This window comes from Lutjanus erythropterus, chromosome 9 (genome assembly GCF_056507025.1).
Source record: "Lutjanus erythropterus isolate fLutEry1 chromosome 9, fLutEry1.hap2, whole genome shotgun sequence".
Lineage (NCBI taxonomy): Eukaryota > Metazoa > Chordata > Actinopteri > Lutjaniformes > Lutjanidae > Lutjanus > Lutjanus erythropterus.
This window is the reverse complement of record NC_139325.1, coordinates 9,708,691-9,731,353: the sequence shown is the minus strand read 5'-3', so window position 1 is coordinate 9,731,353 and position 22,663 is coordinate 9,708,691. Positions and strand designations below refer to the sequence as shown.

Sequence of the window (22,663 nt, the reverse complement as noted above, 5' to 3'; positions counted from 1 at the left end):
AATTTTAGTCATCCACAGGTTGAAGCTGCTCAATGCAGAATTTTGAGTCAGTTCAGTCAGCATAACTGTGTGAGAGATTGCAGTTGGCAATGAAATTTCTCAACCTGCGCTTGGAGGGGAAAATTATACTGCCAAAGTGGCCTGCTTGCAACACTCTACTGGCCACATACATTCAAGAGAAATGTTTTTGTTTTTTTTGTTTTTTAAATGTTTTCAGGAAATACCTTTAAATTTTCATAGCAATAATACAATTTATTTTCACAAATTTAGCTAAATGCTGTATGAATCTAGTGCTTATATCCAGATCTTTTAGAGGCCAAAACCATTGACCATCTATTTTTTTTTCTTGTTTTGGTCTGATATTTATCATTTGTATATAAACTTTATTTTATGGGCACCTTGGATACAAACACTTATGACATCTAGTGTTTATTTTGGGTAAATACCATAATAAATATCATAATAAATACTATAAATGGAAAGGTAGTACTCCCTCTTTTGTCATTGTTGTATGTAATTTTGCCAACTATTTTAAGTCACTGAACTATGTGGAAAAAAGAAACAGAAAATGCTAAAAAAAAAAAAAAAAAAAAAAAAAAAAAAAAAAAAAAAGCTTTTTAATGTAATGTATCTCTCTTTTTTGTCTTCTGATTTCAGCATGATTCCCCTACTGTATGGTGTTTGTATTCTTGCACTGCAGCATAATTTCCACCATTGATGATTGAAATCTGTACTTTATTTTTGTTCAGGCCTATTTGTTCCCTCTCTTGTTTTGTATACTTTCCTAGTGCTAAATAATCTCTATTTAAAATATATATATAGTGCTTATATCTAGGTTACATTGCGAAAATGTATTTGAATTCACTTGAGTGGTCGTGTTACCGGCTATTGACTAATAACTACTGTTCCCAGAATGCATGCAGGAAATAATGTTGACCGGATGTTGATAAATTCTTGTCCGGAACTAATGCGGCCTTTATAGTTTCTACGTAACTCCGTAACATTATAAATGTCTTAAAAGTCAGTGTGCTGATTTACTCATTGAACGAAAATTACAAAATGGGCATACTATAATGTATCTGCTTTTGTAATATTTTGAAGATTTAGGCGACATTCAGCTTTTTAGTGGGTTAGCAATGCGAGGAATAGGATAAAATAATAATTGTGCAGAATCCTGCGCTTTTATTCTCAAGTCATGAGGCGATCTTTGCCGAAAACACGTTTTCTAAACCTAACGACTCAAAAAGTCGACACCATACAACGCGTCTGTATTACTTGCATTGTTTTCCAGATTATATGGCCATTATGATGTGCATTGAGTGAGGAGTTGCATTGTCCGACTGTTCATGAAGGCACCACAAGGTAAACGGCAGGAATGTGGTTTGATGGGTGAAATATCCTAAAGGGAAGAAGAGAATTGCTCCTCATGAATGGATATATCGATCTACGTTTACCGTAAAGTTACATCGTGTCCCGTATTCTGTGTTTGTTCGAGTTTGCAAAGCTAGCTACGTATGCTAACTGTAATGTTTTGACAGCTCAGCTGGTCTGTAGGCTCGCTAGCTAACGTTGGCTAACTAACATTAACATAACACCAACAACACAAGCTGAGAGAGACAACTCACCTTTTTGTACCTAATGATAGCTATTCCACTAACAGTCAATTTGTTGAATTTACTGAACCGAGGTGTTAACAAAGTAACAGTTTCGTCTTTGAAGCTAGCTTAACGCTAACTGTTGGAAATACCTGTTGTATTGTTAGCCAAGGGTTATGGATAATTAAGTTACCCTAGCTGAATTTTAACCGTTAGTTAATCTACGTGTTCTCGGCACGTGAAGAAAGTCAGAGAAGAGATGACATTTTAAAAGAGAGACATAAAGCTATTGTTATTGATAAAGCTAACTTACTGACTAGCCCGAATGACTACGTGCTGGTTTCCCCATATGTGTGACAATAGAGCCTGTGTTTTATATCAGCGTTCAAGTTAAAGATTTTCCCTCATTTGTATACATTAACAACTCTGATGTAACTGCGTTGCGTTCGTCTAGTATGCAAAATATCTGTCAGTCAATTTGGGATCGATAACAGTACTTTCAGTCCTGTTTTTAACATTACTGATGGGACTGTTTCTTTGTTTACATTTGGGTCACACTGGTTATTTAAGGTCTTGCAAATGTGCATTGCTTGCTGTCGCCTGCAGCCGTGTTGCTGTTTATTTTGAAGTGAGAATAACTGGAGCACTCTAACTAATTTAACTGAATTCGTGCTAAAAAATCTGTATAGCAGGGTTTCCAGGTCCCAGATTTTGTGGTTCCTGACAGTCCTCACGTTTTATAAGCTGTGTGTTCCTGACATCAGGTATGAAGGAACTGTCAAAAAAATCTGCTGGATACCAGCTATTGAGGACTAGAAGAACTACCCAGGCCAGAGCTCACTGGTGGTCAGGGGTGTTAACATACATATTGGCTTTTCCAGTATGACCTGATGAACATGCTCAAACAGTTAAGCATAACTCGCTGGCTGCATGCTGCCTGCAATAGAACTGGGTATTTTTCTGTTGTGTAGATGCAGTAGTACCAGGCTGCCTTCTGTTGGCTGTGGCAACTGTAGAAAGGCAGTAATCCATCTGTGGCAAGATGTCATGTTCCTGTCAATAAGCTGTAAAATCTACATCTTTCATCAGTGAGCTTTGCCTCTGCTCTGATAAGCTTTTGTAATTTACAAATGTACCTGTAGGAGCTGAAAGCTGGGAAGGATCTGTTGATTTACATTCTTTCTAGATGTGAATATGTTTCTATAGTTTGTAAACATTTAGGGTAAACTAAAAATTTGATTGACACACCTTCCTCCCTTTAAACCCATTTTATGAAATAGATACTAGAGCCAGATTGATATATGTAGGTTGGCCGATATTATAGGACCTCTATTGGCTAAGCACAGCTATATTGGTCTATATTGCTATGTGTGTATATGTGGTCTGCTATTTTTTCCTGACCATCATGCAATTATTATTATTTTTATTTTTATAGACAGTATTTTGTTCCTTTCTCTTAATTCAAGTTGTTCTAGTTGTGTCTTTTTATTTATAGTTAATTATTAAAAAATACCAGTGAAAGTTTACTGTTTCACTGCCCTAATGTCATTTTGGATTTTATACATATATAGATAAAGAATATTGGACGATATATCAATATCTGAATTTTTTTTACCTCCTACCATTGGTATCAGCCCTATAATTCCAGTAGTATTCAGAATATTGTAGTTTATATCAGGACTAATCAGGAATTGTACTCTGTGGTGCCTCAGACCTGCTGTCTTGGTGTTCTAACTTGTGTTTGTCTCTGCCTAACCTACAGGTCATGCATGCAGACGGGCCTCTAGCCTGCGCTTTGTTCACCCCCAGCCCCTGAGGCAGCGTGCTTCCAGTAGGTGGAGGCTCTTCCTCCCTCTAGCCTCCGTTTCTCCCCACTGCCCCCATGTTAACCCTCTTGAGCATGTTTTACTATATCTGTCTGCGGCGGCGCTCCAGGAGTGGGACTCGAGGTGAGGCTCTGACCAGTCGGCGGGCCGTGGAGTCCGGCCAGCGGGCGGTGTTGCCGGTCAGCGTGGAGGTGGAGCAGTATGCCAAGGAGGTTCTAGACTTCAGCTCCCACTATGGCAGCGAGAACAGCATGTCCTACACCATGTGGAACCTGTCCGGGGTACCCAATGTCTACCCCAGCTCAGGGGACTTCACTCAGACGGCTGTGTTCAGAGCTTATGGGACGTGGTGGGAACAATGTGCCAGTGCTCCGCCACCTTTCCGCCGCACCCCTAAAGGCTTCTACAGCCAGGATTATATTGAGCTGGGCTTCGAGGAGCCCGTCTACCCAACAGCAGTGGATGTGCTGGAGACTTATTACCCTGGAGCCATCGTCCAGATTCTGGCCTGCTCTCACAACCCCTTCTCCCAGAATCCACCCACTGATGTAAGGTAAAGACAAGCATCTGTCTTTAAAAAACATCATCAGTCATTCTCACTACCGCATGAGCATTTTCAGTGAAGCCAGTTTTTGTTTTGCACGTTTTGATTTTTATGTTACGAATTGATGCCTGACATTTGTATTCTTTATCAAACTGCTTTCCTTTATTACTTTCCTGCATTTGTTTGCTTCTGATGACTTTGTGAAATGCTGTGACAAAAAGCAGCAGGAATGTGTTCAGACGGTAGTCACTTTTGTTGAGGAGAAATGTCCTGTCAGGCAGACAGGACATTTAATACAGGAACAAAATAAAAGGCAAAAATTTAAATAAAAAAGTGTTCAGTACAAAAGTACCAAAATGGTCAGAGTTTAAATACTGTGTGTACAAGAGCAAATCCCCAAAGACACTCCCTCTGTACTTAAAATGTAGGGCATTCAAGCTTGACAGTTTGAGTTCCTGTTGTAGCATGTTCCATGTTGACTGGGTAGACTACAGAAGCTGTTTTTACTAAATTCTGGATGGACTGACGGGATGAAGAAAGAGTAAGCAGGGCCAACATTTATTACTCTCTGTAACCAGCCTTGACGTGCTTGTTCTTGCACAGCACAATCCTGCACAGCACTGACATGGCACTGTGAGCCAAATCCCAATATGTCCCAGTTTGTAATTTGTGCAATTATACCACATCTTTGTATTCCACAGAGAATAATAGGTTTAATCAGTGACTAATATATCGGATTTGCAGACAGATTTTTGTGGGCACAACTCTTTTCCCAAGTTAAGCTTCTTCTAGGCTTGTTTGTCTGAGTAAGAAAATTCATTTTCTTTTCAAATGTGCCTGGCTGGTCAGCAGAGAGAGCCACATCAGACAACCTCATGACTCGTATGTGCAAGTCTTCAAATTCTACATCATCGCTTCTTCACTCTTTTACAGTGCCAAAGGGATATGGAATATTTCCCTTTAAACAACATGAAACAATATAGTTTAGAAGAATGTAAAAATATTATTTTTCATATTTAGCTTGTATTTGTTGTTTGTTAGCTACATTAAGAAATTGCGGATTGTCACTGTTGGGTGGAAATCTGTCATCTCCTTATTTTGTCATATTTGTTCATTTATTTTTTCATTTATGTCTATGAGTTGGTTTTTACACATTTTTAAGCACTGAAAAGTATTTCAAGTGTTACCAACTTTGATGACAGTGTTACATTTTTTTAAAAAACAGGTTTTCTTTTTAAATTTCCTGAAAAGTAATGGCTTTAGACATACCAGGTTTTTGCCCAACAGTGAGCATATTTATTTAGTAACTGATTTGTTATTGAAGTAACCTATAAATTATACCATAGACTCAACTTTATTCATCAAGAAAGAACCGATATAGATGTTTCTGGATTAACTTAGTTTTTTGACGATAAGTAAATATGTGTTTTGTACTTTTATAACTTACACAATAGTTCATCACGGCCCACCAATCGTCCTTCATGAGTCATTGCTGTTTTTTGTCAAACCAGCACTCTGTGAAGTTGTGAATGAGACATGCTGTTGTCACCAGGGCTTTTTTCATAGAGCTCATTATGTATTAGAGTCAGTTTTCTAGGCACACAAAACAAGCTTAGCAACACTGAGCCAGAAACTGAAAGACCAAAGTCAGGGTGTGCAATCCTGAAGGGATCTGAATGTGGTCAGGTGTTATAAAGCCACATAGAGCCTTGTAGTGTAATTGTTGAGTTGTATAAATAAGCAGTCCAGTGGATGGTGTGCGCAATACTACAGATAGACTTTTCAGAAGGAAGAAAAATACGACTTATCGTAGCTTTACAGTGCTACTCTTATACATGCATACACTTTCTTTTGTCCAGGTGGGAGGTGCTGTGGTCTGGGGAGCCCACTAAAGTGCTGACACCCCAGGCACGCCAGTTTTCCCCCACCATCAAGCATATCAACTTCCCTACCAACCTACTGCGCCTGGAGGTCAACAGCTCCCTGCTGGACTACTACACCGAGCTGGACGCCGTTATCCTGCGCGGGGTGAAAGAGAGGCCCATGCTGGCCCTCTATAAGATGCCTGTGATTGACATTAATGACCTTAGTGACAGCGAGGAGGAGCTGTCTGATGTGGGAGGTCCTTTCAGACCAGGAGGAGACGGCAAGCATCAGAGGACAGGAAATGGCTATTTTGACAAACTGCCATATGAGGTGATTAGAAGAGGAATATTTTTGACCAATGCTAATTATCTAAATATTGAGCATTTATTTTTCATGGGGGGGCCTTATGACAAATTGATCAGGCTGCCGTAGGCCAGACGCAAATGATATAAGGACCTGATAATGGTCAAATCCCTAATAATGGAATAAAAGTGTTCTATATAGAGCAGTTCTACTGTTGGTCACACATTCTGAATTGCCATTTGATGAATTGTGGGCTAATGATTTGTTGGCAGTGTCCAAAACTTGATGTTTTACAGTGTACCATGCATGCTGCATACAAGTCGCAACGATAGTCACAGCAAGAGTAGAAGAACAACTACATAACCAGCGTGTGTAACATTGAGAGACTAAAGTTACAGATTAATATAAAGGTTCAGTTCATCATCAATACCAATGAACACAGCACTGACCCCTTTCAAAATAAAGGTTTGATAATGGTTTAATTGTAAGCTAAATGTTATTGACTGTCTTTGCTAGATATTAAATTTTTGGTATTTCCATGATGACCTTGCAAGCCACATAAAACCATTCAGAGGGCCGCATCTGGCCCCTGGGCCTCGTTTTGTCCAGGTCTGAGCTAAGGTGTCCCTCACATGATCATTTTGACTTATTTTGACAAATATGGACGTCCCACATTCTGCTGAAACCCACATTAGTACTAGTAGGTGCCATTAAAGCTGGGGTAGGCAGCAGTATTTTTGGTGTCAAAAGGTGGGCAAAAGTTCCATAATAATAATCATAATAATGATCTTTAAACATAATTTTATTCAAGTGTTCAGGGAGAAAACCGTGGCAAATCTGCTTGCAAAATGACTTTTAATCCATTAAAAATGATTAACTGATTGTAAAGAATGTTGTGTCGCATATTTTATCACTCAGCTAATCAATAATTGTTTCAGCACAGATGCACTGTAGCATGACTGAAAAAAAGTTGTTAATGTTTAAAGTCTCAATTTTTCTCCTTACCTCCTAAAAATAATAAATTGTTTAGATGCACAGAATCATTTATATAAGTTGACTGCTGATGACGATCCATACTAAACTCTGCAGTCATTAGCAACAGCTAGCCCTTAAATCATTATAGTATACGTGCCCCTGACTGAGTGTATATGTTCTCTGTATTTCCCAATATTCCACACAAACACATCAACATTGTGGCTTGGATGCATTCTGACACTTGATCTCGTTTGCACTCACGGACACAGTCATTTTCATGCCACGCAGACGTATCATGTTGTCTGAGGCGAGCTTCAAAACACCGGCAGTACTCTTGATATTCCTTCTCTTATCTCCTCTCCAAACCGCTGCCATTAACAGCAGTCTTCACAACCGCCATGTGTTTGTTTCAGAAACACAATATAGCTATTATCTGTCAGCTGATACCCGCCTGAACACCGTGTATTGTTAATTCTCTGCAACACACACTCACACGAGCACAGTCATTCTTTCTCTTTGAGAAGGCACACGAACGCAGTGCAAAACAAGCCGGCTCACCTCGCCACTGATCCCGCTATCAGTGCTTTGTGTTCCAGATAACCACTATTTAGATCTGCCTGACAGAGGGGATGCTATTAACATTCTCTACTCTGTTATTCTTCGTTGTTTACTTGGTTCTACTTCTCTTTAATGTTCCCTATTATGCTATCCTTTCTATGTTCTCTTACTAGATCTAACAGTCTTATGTTTTGTCTCCTCTTTCTTTCTTTATGCTGCTTTTTCCCTGTTCCTTTCTCCTCTCCTCTCCTCTCCTCTCCTAACCCCTCTCCCCGTCTTCCATCCGTAGCTCATCCAGCTGATACTGAGCCACCTGACCCTGCCAGACCTCAGCCGTCTGGCCCAGAGCTGTAAGCTGCTGCACCAGCACTGCTGCGACCCGCTGCAGTACACCCAGCTGAGTCTGCAGCCCTACTGGGGCCGGCTGAGTGACGCCTCCCTGGGCCACCTGCAGAGCCGCTGCACCCTCCTCCAGAGGCTCAACCTGTCCTGGACCGGCAACCGTGGGGCTCTCACCCTGACCGGTTTCAGCAGGTCAGACTGTCAGTGCTACAAAAAAACAGAGAGATGACCTTGGATAAACACAAAGATTTGTTTTGAGGGAGTTAAACTTTTTCAGTAATTCATGACACAAAGAAAGTAAGAGATCATGTAAACAGACATCAACCTCATTGTCCATATAGGGACAGGTGGACAAGAAGGTTGCTGATGTGGGATCATAAAGAGTTGAATAAGGGGGCCGAGCCCCCATGATGTCAACCACTGACTTGTGGACCATTATTTTGAAACCAGGAGTAGAGCTGCAACAATTAATTGATTAATAAGTGATATTAAATGAATCCCAACTATTCTGATTATCAAATAATCATTTTTAGTTATTTTTTAATAAAAAAAAAAATTCCAATCCAATCCAAATTCTCTGATCTCGGCTTCTCAAATGTAAATATTTTGTCATTTCTTTACTCCTTAATGACGGTAAACTGAATATCCCTTTGTGACATCTGAGGACATCACCTTGGGCTTTGGAAAACACTGATCAACATTTTTCACCAATTTTCTTACATTTTGTGAACCAAACAACCAATGGATTAACTGAGAAAATGATCGACAGATGAATCAATAATAATAGTTACAGCCCTATTCATTATGGGGGTTACCATCTTGTTTTGTTTTTTTTGCAACCAGAGCATAGAGCATACAGTGTCAAGCTGCGACTCAGGTGGTGCTGTGGTTTGGCTCATCCATTCAGCATACAATAATGGCTACCTGCCTGCCTGCTGTCATTCTAGTATTACACCTAAACAGTACACTAAATATGTTTCTGAAAACTTTATAGTGAGAAATAGGCATTGTTTAATAGAATCTTGATCCATACTTGATCAGCACTGTCTGGTTTCACAGTTTGATCTGGCTTTCAGGAGGCTGTGCTGGAAACTGGAAACACAATGGCGACCACCTGTTCACGATGTTTCTTGTATTACAACTCAATGGTACACTGAATTACATTTTTGAGAACATTTAAAGTGAGAAATCAGAGTCTTGATCCATATTTGATCACTGCTGTCTAGTTTGACAGTTTGATCTGAGTATTGTGAATCCTGCGTGTTCACTAAGAATGACATGTAAATCACAATGTAGCCCCGCCCTAAAGCATGCCCTGTTTTTCCAACTATTTTACTCTAATGGGACCATAATTTACAAAATGAGCATCATGCTGTATTTGAGACCATAAATTCATTAGCAAACTATTTACTGGAGTAATAAATTGGATGAGAAGTAGCTTAATTTTCTCATAGACTTCCACACAATCAGACTTTTTTGTTTTTTAAATCAGTTGAGCTGCCCGCTGCTGGTTATTATAAGGAATGCAGGTTTCACTTTCCAGACCCGGAGGCTCTGTCCACTTATCCTTATGTGGGATGAATTTACTCCTCTCTGCTTCCACTCATGTCTGTCCCTCTCTGTCCATTCCTCCCCTCAGCTTCATGAAGGCCTGTGGCCTCAGCCTGGTCTGCCTCGAGCTGTCGTGCTGCCACTTCCTGAACGAGGCCTGTCTCGAGGTCATCTCGCAGGCTTGTCCGGGGCTTCAGGAGCTCAACCTGTCCTCCTGCGACCGCCTCAACCCACAGGCCTTCACACACATCTCTAAATTAACACGCCTCCGCAGGCTGGTGCTCTACCGGACAAAGATAGAGGTAGGCACGGTCAACACACCTGTGAACTTTTATCTGGAGGCTGTGTTATATGATTAAAAGCACCAAATTGAGATTGGTTTGTTAAAAGTCAGATCTACTGAAGCTATTAATCCGCCTAGTTGATATTTATGTGCAAGTGACAATTAAAATATTTGAAGTCTTAAAATGAACACAATTTAAGTGTTGTGTTACAACAGCAGTATTTTTTTATTTGCTGTTGCAAATGCTGTTGCTGCTTTCACTGAGTCATTTCCCATGTTGGCTATCTCCATCACAACTGATGTAAACTGGTCAAGGGCACAAAAAACCATAATCATCACAAGTCAGTCACAATCAGATACTAAACTAATAGGTCACATCCGTATGCTACCTTTTTCACCACATCATGACAGGTTTAATTAATTGTTCCTTTTCATTTGACTCTGTTTCATTAGTAATACCTATGTTTACCCTACTATTTCATGTAAAAATGGCTGCTGTGAAAAAGGTCTATTACAAGGCATAAAAAAGGCTTTGGTGAATATTCACATTACTAACAGCAAAAAGACTGATATGCTTGGATGTCAACACGTCTGTGTGACAATAACATGAGCATTTTAGCAAAAAAAAACAAAGCCATTTTATCGCCAATCCTCATTCCCTGCTGCTTTCACAATTCAGGGCATTATCAATTTTATTTTGCTACAGTGGTAATCATTTTCTCTCTTGCTTGCAGACATTTTGCACAGCAGATTCATCTATTGTTGGTAGAAAAGATGATTGTCTCTTTATCTGCAACTGTTTGGAACAAAACAAACATACAAGTAGGTAGCTTGCATGATTTCCACTGTTCCAAGAAACTATAGTGATACACAGCGATCCTGGTCTCACCTCACCACTTGAGGCTTTAGTCTAGTGGTTTCCGACCTTTTTAGCTTGTGACCTTTCACAGCCAAGTCATTCTCACTCACAACCCCTTATCAATGCCTGCACGCAGTAGGTTTATGAGCTGTGAGCAGTCCAACTAAAGGTGAGGTTTCAGACTGTGCCACTGTGTCGATAGGAAAACAATGATTTAGTAAAAGTTGTAATTAAATAGACTTTCAGAAGCCTTGACTTCAGGACTAATACAATGGTTCCCAGACGGTGTGCCATGAGGTACGACCAGGTGTGCTGTGGGATTTTTTGACACTCATACTTTATTATTGCAACATGCAACTATACAAAAAGCTATGAATGAATTTTCAATTTACAATTCAGTATTCTGTACACACTTATCACTCAATACACAGACAAATTCTAACATCCCTGTAAAATTCTTTTAAAAAATCCAGTATGTATGTATGTGTAGCTGCTTAGATTGTTTAAGTTTAAAAGGAACTTTTATTATTTTATTATTTTGGTAATAAATATTTTATGATTAATATAGTTTTTTTTATAGTTATAAATTTTAGTCAGAATTAGCAAGTAAAACTAAACATTTACAGAGTGATAAGAGTAATGTGTAATAGAACAGGAGTTCCCAAAGTTTTAAAAGTAAACTTTTAAAATTTTAGAAATTTAAAAAAAAAATCATTTTTATTTTTTTATTTCCCCTCAGTTTGAAGATTATTAGTTCTTCATAGTCAGTAACCAAACTAGGATCACTATAAATGACAGTCAATTAAAACAGCCAACCCTGATTTTTCCCTTTCAGTTCCAACTTCTAAAAAAGTGATAGAATTTAATATATTTTATTCCTCTATAACCCACTGAAGGACACCCTTTGGTCCCCAGGCCCCAGTTTGAAAACCACTGTTGTAGAGGCTATTCTGCACAGATATGAATACAGGTGTGCCTTGATATTTTGGCTTGTCATGTTTGTGTGCCTTGGGCACAACACATACATCTCCAGAAGCTGCTGATTCAAAGGTACATGTTTCGTGATTCTGTGTTGTTGTCTTTTAAGATGAACTGAGTCAACTCTGAACCCAGGGGGCCTAAAAGACACGAACAGTACTGAATCAGGTTCAGGCCTGTCTGCCGTGTAAAACCACTGTCTTGTGTTTTGGTGTTGCTCCTCAGTGTTTTCTCCAGTGTTTGTCATGTTTCAGAGTGGCGCTGTGGGCAGGAGGCAGTGTAGAGTTTCTGCGGTGGAGCCAGGCAGCATGCTCCAGGTTGTTTATACCCCGGCAGGCAGACAGAGCGAGCTGTGTGTCTGTTTGAGGCCCTGACATCTCAGCTGTCATTACCCTGTCACTGCTCTAATTAAATGGCTAGCTCGCCGGAGAGAGGCGTTTATAAAGATGCCAGCGACAGACTCAAGCATACACACACACGCACCAAACACACACTCACACAAAAGGCTTTCACTTTCATGTCTCACACTTTCGGCTGCCACTGAGGTACATGTGTTGGCAGTTGCAGTGTTGAATTCCCATATCTCTATCCAAGCTGCAGTGCCACTGGAGAGGTGTCTGTCCTCACTGCACTCGAGTCTGTGAGGAGACGTAAAAACTATCTGTTGTATCATATTAAATTTTCTTAAATACAGCAAGTGTTACCTGAGTGAGCCAGGCAGCAGACAGGAAATCACTTAGGAGGAACTTTGGATGACATGACAGGACATGTTGCTGTTTCTTAAACGTATATTGTTGTCTTAATGTATACCCTGGAGATTTACACTCAGATAAGATGTCAGGGGTTAATTTTGTTGTCGAATATGTGGCTCCAACATGGTTATTTAAGTGAGGTAGAGCCCAACTGATTCTGGATTTCTGGGGCCGATACTGATATTAAGGAGTGAAAAAATTCTGACATTGACATATCAGGCAATATTCTTTATACAGAATATAAAATATATTACATATACACACATTTGTTTGTCAATGGTCCCTCAAAAGTGGATAACATTTTTTACAAACAAATGTAACAGAGGCTGCATATTTTACTGTTTAACAATAAATATTATTGTGCAAAATTACAGTTCAGTAACTATGAATAAACAAATAGAGCAAAATGTATGTAAAAATGCACACACACATATATACACACACACAGAAATAAATAAACAGTAATATATAAATAATAAATAAATATATCAAAATATTAATATACATAAAATGCTAAAAATTAAAAACATCTGCATTATGTTCTGTTCATACATGCTCATATTGGACAACATATATGCCAGTACTGATATAGCTGTGATGAGCCAATATTGGTCTGATATATCGACCAATGTATCGGTCAGAGTCCAAAGTGAAGTTTCCTTTTTTCTTTCTTTTCCTTTATTATGTTCCCCAATGTTTCCTGATCTAGGACTGCAACTAATAATAATTTGCATTATCAATTTATCTGCCAGTTATTTTTATGAGCTATTGATTACTTAGGCCAAAAATTCTGAAAAATGCTCATCACAATTTCCCAGAGCCCAAAGTGAAGTCTTCAGATTGCTTCTTTCATCCATCCAGCATTTTTTATTTTTAGAAATGACAAAGAAAACCAGCAAATCCTCACATTTAAGGTGCTGGAATCAGCAAATGTTTTGCTTGCGGCTCTAGTTAGGTCTTGATTACAAGCTATAGGTTCTTATATAATACCAGGGTACCAAAGTGGAATGAATAAGATGTTTGATAAATATAGTAAAGGTAATAAAATGACAAATCTGCATCTTTCTCTTTTTTTCTTCCTCCTTGTTGTCTCTGCAGCAAACAGCTATTCTGAGCATCCTGACTTTCTGCATAGAGCTGAGACACCTCAACCTAGGGAGCTGTGTGAGGGTGAGAATGCACACACACACACACACACACACAGAGAGAGAGAGAGAGAGAGAGAGAGAGAGAGAGAGAGAGAGAGAGAGAGAGGAAGCAGTCCAAATAAAGCGCAGCCTGTTAAACACACAACCTTCCATGTGTCCTTGTTGAATAGCAGCTTGTCCAGAAGATGGCAGAGACATCAGTAGTGTTGCAGTAATTGAGCTGCTAACAATAAACTGGTTGGGTGTAAAATAGGCAAAGCCAGCGATAATGAACTGAACACAGATTATGTGAATACTTTGTTTGTCCCTCCTTGGCTAGAAATTTATTTTCAGCCTCACTTCACAAGACAGTTAAAACATTAGTGAACTATACACACACACTGTAACACAAACACGGTACAAACACAAATAACCCACAGTCTTGATTTCTCACTAAACAGATATAATAACACTGATAGGCTCTTTACTTTCTTAATGAACAAATTTGCTGCCATCACTTTTTTTTTACATACTGTAGGCTTAAAGGAATAGTTTGACATTTTTGGAAATGTGTTTATTTGTTTTCTTGTGGAGAGCAAAGAACCATCCACACACCAAGAACGATAACTAGAACAATGACTATAATGATAACAACGGGAACATCCACACTGATGAATAACAATGTTCAGCTCCAGCTGTGTCGGCAGCTTAGGAAAATGAATATTGGAGACATTTTACTGCTGTACATTGCACAGAGGAGAAAAAAACAATATATGGTTCACAAAAATCTTAAAAGATTAAAAGATGAGAGGCATCAGTAGAATCCAATACTCTGGTACAAAATTTTATTCCCACTTTGGAATGATTCAACATTAATTTGATGGTATCCTGGCAGTCCTCAAGAGGACATCAGCAAGGACCAAACGAACATCAGAGACCCCATCAGCACCAAACTAAAATGATGGTTTGAAGTGTAACTTGCCTCCTAATATTTCGCTATATAAGCATTTAAGAAGTTCTATACAACAATATTTTATAGATTTTGATTGGCTGTCAGTGTTTCATTCACCATTCATCAAATCACTCTGAAAGTGATCCCAGTGTATCCCAGTGTTCTTTGTCAAATTTTTCAGACTATTCCTTTAATGATGGTAGGCTCAGTGTAGTGCATGGTATACATGGTATGTGGCATTTATGGACAACCATGAAAATACAGCATTTCTTTGGTACGCCACACATTAAAGGTGCAGTAAGCAGTTAAGGGGAAATGGAAGTTTATTTTTGAGTCTCATTCACAGGTCATCAATTACCATAACTCGGGGTTGGTGGCTCGAAACCCAAGCGTCTGTGTTTGACAACCTGGGAATGAGTCCCAACAATCAACGATCTTTCTCCAGAATCGCTCGCTGCGATTGGCCAAAGTCTCCTGTCATGGGCTACGTTTTCTGAAACCTAAAAACAGAGCCAAGACGAGGTGCAGAAGTTGAGTATTCTCTCACACCTCTTGAATTACAATATGCTGAAGATTTATTATGAAATTTTTGCCCAATAACGTCAAAACCATCCACCACAGTTTTTATTCAATTAGCAATTGAGACAGTTTAGTAAATGGCAGATAGTGGGGCAGATCCAATGCCTGGTTGCATTTATCTTTCTTAACGATTATTTAAAAAGAAGGGAAAATTTACCACAAGTATATTTTTCCTCATTTACTCTGTCTAATTTGCAAACTTGCCCAGTCTTTAACTGATTGACTCAGTAATTCTCCCACGTTGTCACTGGCTGAGTTTCCATCAAATTGATGGATAGTTGATGCAAATTATGATGTAGCAAGCGAGAAAAGGTGAAAATAAATTCATAATTTCAGTGCAGTTTTCTCTTGTGCTTTATCTTAAGGCATAAGTGTCATCATTGGTAACGAAGTTATGCAACACTTGGCAATGGAAACACACAATGACAGCAACTCTTTCAGCCAAAAGTTTTAATATCCGTCCACTGCTACCTTAGAGAAATGTTCTGCATGCTGTCATTTCTCTGGGTAAGGTGCCTGCACCGGCTGTGTGGCTGTTAAATTGCATTTCTTTGCTTTCATCTTTGGATGAAAGGATGAAATATGGCCAACATTACCTGACACCAAAGAACAATAACAGCTTCGCAAACACAAATCAGTTCTTGAAAGACTATTTCATTTATTTTCTGGTGAAGCTGTTCTCTGTTAGTGCTTTGTTCTCTCTGGAGGAAGTCAGGTTATGTCCCTCAGACCAGCCGATACAGCTAATCAGCTTTTTATTATCACTACTTTTCAAAAGTTTGCTCAGAATACACCAGACAATTGCTGGGAAATGGCTACAGACTCTCTCGTTACTTCATTCCTTCTCACAGCATCGTTTCCTCAGGCCCCCATAGGCAAATTATTGAATTCTGTTCCTCTGTGTGTCACAGAGGAACAGAATTTTTGTGCATCTACATAAGCTGAAGCAAAGATCACAGAATATCTGCTTATGACAGTCACACAGACTTAGTAACCGTTTAAAAATCCAATCCTCTGAGTCATTGCATTTGATGGGGCTGCTGAAGAGTTGCATATTTTGATTGAGTCCATTCTAAAGCCGATGTGCACCATCCAAAGTCCCTCCATGACACACTGCACACAGACTGGATGCATTATGAATAGATGTTAACTGCTGTCCGTCTCTCCTGCAGATTGAGGACTATGACGTTGTGGCCAGTATGCTGGCTGCTCGCTGTCGCTCTCTCTGCTCACTGGACCTGTGGCGCTGCAGAAACCTGACTGATCGAGGCCTGGCCGAGCTCGTCTCTGGCTGCAGGTAGGCAACGCCAGTGTAGTCATTGTTGTAAAAATGTCTTCTCCTTGTCCTCATGAGGAACATTAACGTGACTGAAGTCAGTTTTCCAGCTTTCTTGCTTTGTCTTTGCTGGAGCACAAGTTTCCTCCTTATTTGTACTATAAAGCAATACTGTAGAAGAGGTGTCTCATGATATAAATATAACGTAGAGACCAGTAAAGGCTAAATATATTCTCAGTAATATTGTATCCTAGATGTATTTTTATGCACATTTTGAAGTATTGCAATAGACAAGGTTGATGGAAACAAAAAAGCTTAATTTTAAAAACTTCCTCAGCTTTGCAAAAAGTTTTAATGCTCAGACTGGAGATGGAAACACCTTTTCCGAATAATTCCTGAAGTCATGAACGTCTGACTCTCATGACTGATCAGCTGTTTGCACTCTGAGAGAGAAAGAAGAAGAAGCTGTCCCTGCTGTAATGATTATACCTGACATTAGAGGGCCAAGGTTTTTGTTTCCTCTTCTTCTTCTTTGAGGTTTATTGGTGGTTTCCAGACAACTGGCTTTAATTCTAGTTTGCGATCTCTATTTCTTCTACTCTGTCTATTAAAACCATGCATGAAGTTGCTTATCATTTATTTGATCCAAAGCAGCTGATGAAATTGCACCTAATTTGCATTGTTCTATTTTTTTCCATTCTTTTGCCAGTTAGATGAAAACATGGTTACTGATCACCTTGTATTTGTTAAATCACCATCAGATTGCAGTTATTATCAGTTTTTAAAAGGTCAGACATAATATTTTTAAAAGCAAACATAAGACCCACCTTTTTAGTCTGGCTTTTAACTAAATTTTTAATTTTATCAATTTTTAGGTATTTTATTAATTTTATTCTATTTCATATTTGTGAAATGCTTTATTTTATCTTATGTATTTATTTATTTATTTATTTTTGTTTTTATTATTATATATACTTTTACTGTTTAAATATTTCAAATTTATCTCCTGTGTTTCCTCATTTCATTTCTTTTTAATTCATTATTATTAATATAATCATCAAGCCCCATTTATTTAGATTGCAGTGATGAATACAGTTAACACACTCTGAACAGAAACTACTCCTGTAGGAGCAGAGAGTCGAAGCATCTGTTTTCAGTGAATGTGTCCTGCATGTTCTGTGGTTGCTCAGGATGCTGGAGGAGTTGGACCTGGGCTGGTGTCCCACACTGCAGAGCAGCACCGGGTGTTTCCAGCACCTCGCCCGCAGCCTGCCCCGCCTGCGCAAACTCTTCCTCACCGCCAACCGCACCGTCTGTGACTCTGACATAGAGGAACTGGCCACCAGTTGCCCCTCACTGCAGCACCTCGACATACTGGGTAAGCTCGTACATCAAGCAGGCAGTTTGTTCATTTGTAAGTGGGTGGGATGGACACGATTTGTACCGTTCACCCATGATGGTTCTCTCTCCAAGACAAAACTGACAGATGTGCAGGACTCAGAGACAAAGTCATAACTGCATACCTGTCTGCTACTTCAGCACCATGGACAGCGCCATGGATCTATCAATACACAGAACAGTTAGGCCACTGATGTTCCAGAGCCATGGTCAGGGCCATATAATCTAACTTGCACAAACCTCAATCAGATCATGTTCAAAGAACATATTCAACTAAACAACCCCTCTGCCCCTGCTCTCTCTCTCTGCTACTACAGTGAGAGCAAATGACCTGCTTTGGATATTTCTTCAAAACATTTGCCATTTATTAGTTATTTGTTAATGATGGTCATGACCTATTTATTTAACAATACATGCAAATATGTTTTTCATATATACATACATGATTCAGTTTGGGATGTGATCAGATGTCATTGTGAACTGACACAGATCCAGAACAGGTAGCTGTCAAGCCCAGAATCAAAACCACACAAATATGCAAACACTGCCTTAGGTAAAAAGTAGGGATGTGCCAATATACTGTATTGAATATCACAATATCAATTCAGTACCAGGCTGTGATGATACCTGCTGTGATAATACATGATTAATCATTTTACTTTATTTTATAAAAGGACTGGTATTGGCTGCTGCATTGTTTTTTTGCAGTTGTACATCCATAATTCAAACATACATTGCCAAAGACAATGACACATGCTTAAGTCATGGCTGGCTACTTTTATTAAAGTAAAGAAGAAAAGCATAAGTACTTTAATTTACACGGAAAAACAAACAAACAAAATATGCTGTACACATCAGACTTATTTAATTTTGTCATTTGTATTTTTTCTTTTCTTTTTCCTTTTTTTTTTTAATATCACAATAAACATTGAATAATTTTCCGAACGACTGCATGTATTTTTTTTTTATTTTTGGATGGCCATAATTGAATCGTCACTTTACAATGGACATGTCTGTGGTGAGCCACGTCCCAAGTTTGTATTTGAGACTTTGTGAAAACTTCCAAGACAGCTGCAGACAGAAACCCAAATAATCTGCTCAGTATTAATATGAATAAAATATTGCTCACTAGGCAAAGTTGCAGCAGCACCTCACAGCAGTAACTGTTGTGCACAAACACTATAGTTCCAGTTGCGTAAGATGATGGGCTCAGCAACACAGAAGCATGACAAGTGTTAGGCAGGTTGAATATGCTGAGGTGACAATTCTGTGGCTATTACAGGTGTGCTATAGTGGTTGGGCTGGTTTGTATACTGAAAAGTAAATTATGAGGTGCAGGTAATAAATGGGTCCGGACTCTCTCATATCCGTTTCTATTGTAATTGAAGAGGAATTGGAGAGGAATTTGTATCTAATTCACTCAAAAATGTAAAAATGCTGTTTATTTTTTTTTTAGCTTTTCTCAGACCTAGAATTGTGATAAATTGTTTCTCTGCTCATGTTGTGTTTTTGCAGCACATCTTTTACATTGTCTTCTCATCCCTGTTGTGACTTGTCTAATTGACAGGAACACGGCTGGTGAGTGCTGCCTCACTGAAGAAACTCCTCCAGTCTTGTCCACAACTTCTCCTCCTGGACGTCTCCTTCTGCTCACAGATAGACATGCGGGTTGTCCAGGAGCTCTCGGGCCTCTTCCCTAACGTGGCCATCAAGAAGAGCTTCACTCAGTGACCCCCGGGGTCGCCTCGTTTCATCATCCACAGCACAGAGGAAGAGAAGAGTGCTTGCCAGCAGACACTGCCCCGACATGAATAAGAGTCAGGTCAGATGCTGAAGGAGATTGCTGACCCGCCTGCGTCTGTATCACAGATGAGATCTTCTTTTAGCGGCCAGTAAATAAAGCAGTTCAACTGGGTGAGGAGGTTCTTTGGATTAACTGGCTCAACACAAACAACTACAGACTCCTAGTCACAGGATTACAGAACGTGAGACTTTTTTAGTTATTTCTTTTTTTCTTTTTTTTTTTTTGGGACACTTGAAATCAGGGTTGTTGCAGTAAAGCTGCTACATCTTCTCGGAATATGAATCACCACTTAAGTATTGCCAAGCAACACAAGGCAAGGAAATATGCCTTGGTACTGGATGCAAAACACAAAACAAAGCAACATTTGTGAGCAGTCCTCCCTTGAACATCTTGTTTGGACATTGAAAGGGGACAAAACAAGTGTGAAACATATCTTTATTGGAAATTGCAAGAAAAAAAAACGACTTGTTTAGTTGTTTTTGGTAGTCACAGACTCGTTTTAGCTGGCAAAATAATTTAAGATAAGGGCCTTGGTCAGTGCCTTGCCAGAATGTGCAGAAATCCTGGACTGTTTTAATGCATAAGGGTCCTTCTGAAGGCATCTGTCAAGTCAGTTTGATTTAATTCTAAGAAATCATACTTGATGCTACTGTGTTGGAAGGTAAAAGGAGCTTTAAAGGTGAAAACAAAGGAGCGAACGCAGCCTTATTTCATATGCTGTCCTGTGCGGACAGTGTCAAGTCGAACCTTAATTCAAGTCTGTACAAGCTAATTTGTGTTGCTGCAAACTAAGTGCAGAATCATACACGAGGATCTCACGCACCATCAACTCGTCCTGCACCTGAGATTCACTGACAACATGTTTTACATCCAAAAAAATATGTGAGAACTTGTGAAAAAGCAGACTGGGACAACATTTGTTTTAATTTACACATGCGGAGAAACACCCAAGGTATCAACAACAAGGATCAACAGACAGACAGGCCAAAACACAAAGATTTACGATGATATAAAACCAAGAAAAGCTGCAAATCCTCACACTGGAGAACCTGAAACCAGTGGCTGTTTGCCTTTTAGCACGGGAAAAACATGTAAATCATCTAAAGTTTGCAACGCACTTTCGTTCCACCTACAGGTAGATAGGATATTGATATAATAATTTGAAAAGAATTGTAATTGAGATTGTGGCATAATAGGTGCCTTCTTAATCAGATATATGATACAAGACCTATGTTCTGAATTTGATTCTTTTGTTGGATTAGATCTGTAGAGAAAAACACCAGATCTAACATGCCTGATCTGGGTCGATTTCTGTTTAAATCTGCCTCTTAAATTAAATAGGGTGTTTCATAGTTAGGTTTTTGGTTGAGCAATGTTTTCTGCTCAAGTAAGAAAATTCAGGCCAGGGTTGATTGTGAATACTTAAGTCATACAGGTCATTCTTTCGCTGTTTGGTCGTGTAATTTTAAGGGAATAGTGACTGACTTTTGTCTTCAAAGTAAAATGAAGGTTCCACAATGTTTTCATGATGTTGCATGCTTTCCTTGTTGTCATTGAGTCCCCTGTCACTACTGTTTGACTACAGCTGCCTAATGTGCGTACGTACCTGCGAAAGGTTCCGCCAATAGGAAGGAGTTCTGTGGATTAATTTGAGAATCGTGTGTTATAATAACACAGTGTATATTCTCTCTTTGACCTCAGTATTTTGTCCTGTAACTCAGGGGTTTTAATATTTCATCTGGTTTTATTTCTTTTTATTTAGACATGTTTTTCTCCAGAAACCAGCACAGAAGACGTCTTCACAGTGACACCAGAATGAGTCGGCGTTGAGGTTACCTGTCATCAGTGTTGCTGTTAAAACAACAAACACGTGACAGTGAGAGAAATGATCAGACAGCGCTGATGTAACTGAGACAGAGAGGAAATGATGGCTTACTCGATGTGGAATGTTGCAGTAATCGTATTATTGTGAAGAATATACTGCTGTTCCTGATTATTTAATTTTTGTAATATATAAAGCCGCAGTTGCAATGTGGCAGAAATGCTTGGAAAGCATCTTTTTTTGAAAAAAAAAAAAGAAAAAAACTTGAAGTTTTCTTTTAAGCACATGCTACTAGTCAATATTTGTGCCTTATACCCTTGTTTGAATGTGGTGTGATGTCCCTGTGGTGTAGATTGTAGTGAAGTGCTTTGCTTTTACACCCCTCAACCAAAGTAATAACAAAGAGCTGGTCTTTAATCCTGCAACTATATTTGACCAGTTTATATGCCATATCCTGTATATCAGCCATGGTGATTAATATGCAAAATATTTATTTGTTTTTCCCTGTGTGATAAAAATGTTATTTAAAGTCATATCCATTAATACATAAAAGGTTTTATTCATTTTGGGAAACTTAGTGTTTTGTTTTCTTACCTAGAGTCAAATGAGAGGAATGGTTGTAATCTCATTTCATTGCATTCACTAAGTGTCTAGCCTCGCTTAGCACAAAGACTGGTACTGTGTCCCTAGCCTACCTTAGAAAAAAGCTGCTAATGTCAAGATCATAGCAAGGATTTCAGATTTCTTTAGTCAAGCAGAGTACAAAAACTTGAAGTATGTCTTCAGTCTAGCTGAGCACAAAGACTAGAAATATGTCTTTAGCTTAGATTAGTAAAAGACAGCTAGCATCAAGACCGTAGCCAGAATTTCAGATTCCTTTAGCTTAGCACAAAGACTGGAAGTATGTCTTTGTCTAGCTTCGTGTCTGCTAAAGTCAGTACCTTAGCCAGGACTTCAGATTTCTTAAGTCTAGCTTATCATGAAGACTAGTGGTAGGTCTTTAGGAATTATGTCTTAAACTCAGCAAAAGGGTGCTAATGTCAAAACCACAGCCAGGATTTCAGATGTCTTTAGTCTGACTTCGCACAAAAACTTGAAGTATGTCTTTAGCCTAGCTTAGCACAAAGACTAGAAATATGTCTTTAGCGTAGCTTAACACAAAGACTGGAAATATGTCTTAAGGAAGTATGTCTTAAGCCTAGCTTAGCAAAAGGCTGCTAACATGAAAACTGTAGTGAGGATTTCAGATTTCTTTAGTCTGGCTTCGCACAAA

General features: G+C 39.0%; 1 protein-coding gene across 8 annotated transcripts; it reads left to right on the top strand.

The window, feature by feature from the left end:
* The first annotated feature begins 986 nt into the window (after nt 1–986).
* Nucleotides 987–21,951, top strand: fbxl4 (F-box and leucine-rich repeat protein 4). 8 transcript variants are annotated; one of them, XR_014771382.1, is made up of 10 exons: nt 988–1,455; nt 3,358–3,974; nt 5,825–6,161; nt 7,957–8,201; nt 9,649–9,862; nt 13,531–13,602; nt 16,263–16,387; nt 17,557–17,744; nt 19,332–19,749; nt 21,331–21,951. XR_014771382.1 is itself a non-coding variant. In XM_084726099.1 (9 exons), the coding sequence occupies exons 1-9, from the start codon at nt 1,427–1,429 to the stop codon at nt 19,493–19,495; spliced, it is 1,818 nt and encodes a 605-aa protein (XP_084582225.1). In that variant the 5' UTR covers nt 987–1,426; the 3' UTR covers nt 19,496–20,745. The 8 variants fall into 8 exon arrangements, 6 of the variants coding, with proteins under 6 accessions (XP_084582225.1, XP_084582223.1, XP_084582221.1 ...); XR_014771381.1 differs by having other exon boundaries at nt 19,332–20,703; XM_084726099.1 differs by lacking the exon at nt 21,331–21,951 and having other exon boundaries at nt 987–1,455; nt 3,531–3,974; nt 19,332–20,745.
* The last annotated feature ends 712 nt before the right edge of the window (nt 21,952–22,663 follow it).

Excerpts from the sequence above, each read along its gene's own strand:
- fbxl4 (XM_084726097.1), top strand. The coding sequence starts at position 3,478 with ATGTTAACCCTCTTGAGCATGTTTTACTATATCTGTCTGCGGCGGCGC. Across the intron at positions 8,202-9,648 it reads ACCCTGACCGGTTTCAGCAG|CTTCATGAAGGCCTGTGGCC; the intron begins GTCAGACTGTCA and ends TCCTCCCCTCAG. Across the intron at positions 13,603-16,262 it reads ACCTAGGGAGCTGTGTGAGG|ATTGAGGACTATGACGTTGT; the intron begins GTGAGAATGCAC and ends TCTCTCCTGCAG.